We start from the raw sequence: 1990 nt of genomic DNA, 5'->3' as shown, positions 1-1990 counted from the left end.
TGCCCCATATTCCTAAGGGATATAGTTCATTTATATACTGTAGCAGTATGTTTCCCAAGCAATGAATATTATCAATATATAGTGTTTCCGATGAGACAATTTAAATCTAAAAACACTTTAAAAAGTGCTATACTTCACTGCCTTGAACTTACCTTTATGAAAGACTGTGGGAACATGCCTTCCTTGTGTCCACAACGGCCAAATAACCAGTCATCGTTCATTCTATAGAGCAGCTGTATCAAGTCACCACTCTGATAATAAAGATTAGCAAACTCATCAGATAAAAATATGGAATGTCAAGTTATATTTTATTTGCCTCACATAAGAATTAAAATTAAAGAATGTCAGCAAAAAAATAATACACTACACTGCAATTAGCAAAATGAGAGAGTATACTGAAATAAAAAATAAAAATACCTACTTTCAACTAAGTAATTTTGAGCTCAAACTACTGTAGCCAACTTTGCATATTCAGAGAATGGCAGGAAAGTAGGTACCAAATATAATTACCTTGAAACTCAAGTCATCTTGCTGTGAAGCTTCAAAGTCAAATTCTGCTATCCCATAGGGACGGTCTTGATCTTCCTCCTGTGTTATCAGGGAAGGTAATAACATTAATGACTATTAACATTACCAAAGGAAATATGAAAACAACAAAAGTATACCTTTAATAATGTGTCCATTCCACACAGAAGGGGACATTTGAGAATACTTTAAAAGACAGATAACAAATTATCAAGGATTATGGAAAAAACTCTATTTATTTGAAAGATAAAAAAAAAGAATTAATAAAGTGGTAAAGTGTCTATCTACAGGAAAATACATTAATGCAGATTGGTGTTACATACCTCAGCTTCTGGTCTTGGAGGCAAAGGTGGTGGCTCCTCAGGAATAGTTTGATCGATGATATTGACACCTCCAGGTCTTGATCCAGCTCCCCAATCAATAGAGCAAATATCCTCAGCCACACCAGGGTATTGCTGATTTTTATTAGTGTTGCCAGTCCCTCCAGCACTCTCTACATGGCTGCTAGTAACAGGTGCTTTGGTACGGATAATGGTTGGCCTATAATTTGCCTTCTGCTCTGACTTGCCAGTATTCACATTCTGTGTGCTGGGCTGAGCTGAGTTATGGGGTAGCACCATGGGATTTGCTTGTATTTGGGAGCTCGCACTGGCAGGCTGCTGGTTTGGAGTTGAAGAAACTGAATCTAATCGTCGTGCTAGCATCTCGAAAGGATCTTGATCTTCTGTGACACATGGCTGAGTCTGAGCATTATCCCCAGCAAACTGTCCTGTATAGAAAGAGGACACTCCCACCTTCTTTGGTGGGACAAAGTGATTTTGATCCAGAATAGAACCAAAGGGGTCAAAGCTGTCATCAAACCCTGAGCTCTGATTTCCAGAGGAGGACTCACTACCAAAACTATTTACACTAAGTCCATCACTGCCAGATCTAGTGGTTGGGGAGCCAGGGGGTGATGAGAAGTCTATGAGCGCAGCTTCTGTGACGGGTGTACTAGGAACAGATATTGAGTTGTGAGCAGAGGAGGGCTTGGGTCGGGATGGCGGTGGGCGCACTCGACCAAACAGTCCACCAACAACACCTTTGCTTGACGTTCCATTCTGCTCTTGCAGGTGAGGGGATTTCTGTGTGAAGAAAATAATATCTAGGCTGGATGGCTACAAACAACATCTGCATTGTACCAAAAATGTAGTTATTTGTACCGTTCAAGAAAGAAAAGAAGGCAAGAGATTTATTGAGAGAAAAATCAGAAAGAATTACATTACATCTTATGATTTTGAAACCATACATTTCCTTCTCCTAATATTTCTCTTGTCCAGCAGCATCTGTCAGGGCTTTTAGATTTTGTGACACTTAAAAAGCAATAAAAAAAGACAGGAAATTATGTATTGTTTCTAGTGTTTCAGGCTAATTTAAAACATCTTATTTTGAAAAAGCTCTCTCCTTCACCTTTAACTCCACGATG

The 1990-nt window shown here is 38.9% G+C and overlaps 1 protein-coding gene across 1 annotated transcript in view; it reads right to left on the bottom strand.

The window, feature by feature from the left end:
• The window catches only part of LOC119593599 (SH3 domain-containing protein 19-like), a gene marked incomplete in the record, with an annotated part of 14557 nt that overhangs the window by 2811 nt on the left and 9756 nt on the right, over window positions 1–1990 (bottom strand). Inside the window, 3 exon segments of the mRNA XM_037942553.1 lie at window positions 153–251; window positions 511–588; window positions 849–1649. Of these exon segments, the coding sequence (XP_037798481.1) occupies window positions 153–251; window positions 511–588; window positions 849–1649 (978 nt within the window).

The sequence above is a fragment of the Penaeus monodon genome, chromosome 32 (genome assembly GCF_015228065.2).
Source record: "Penaeus monodon isolate SGIC_2016 chromosome 32, NSTDA_Pmon_1, whole genome shotgun sequence".
In the NCBI taxonomy this organism is placed as follows: Eukaryota; Metazoa; Arthropoda; class Malacostraca; order Decapoda; family Penaeidae; genus Penaeus; species Penaeus monodon.
The sequence above is the reverse complement of the archived record's forward strand: the minus strand, read 5'-3'. Positions and strand labels throughout refer to the sequence as shown.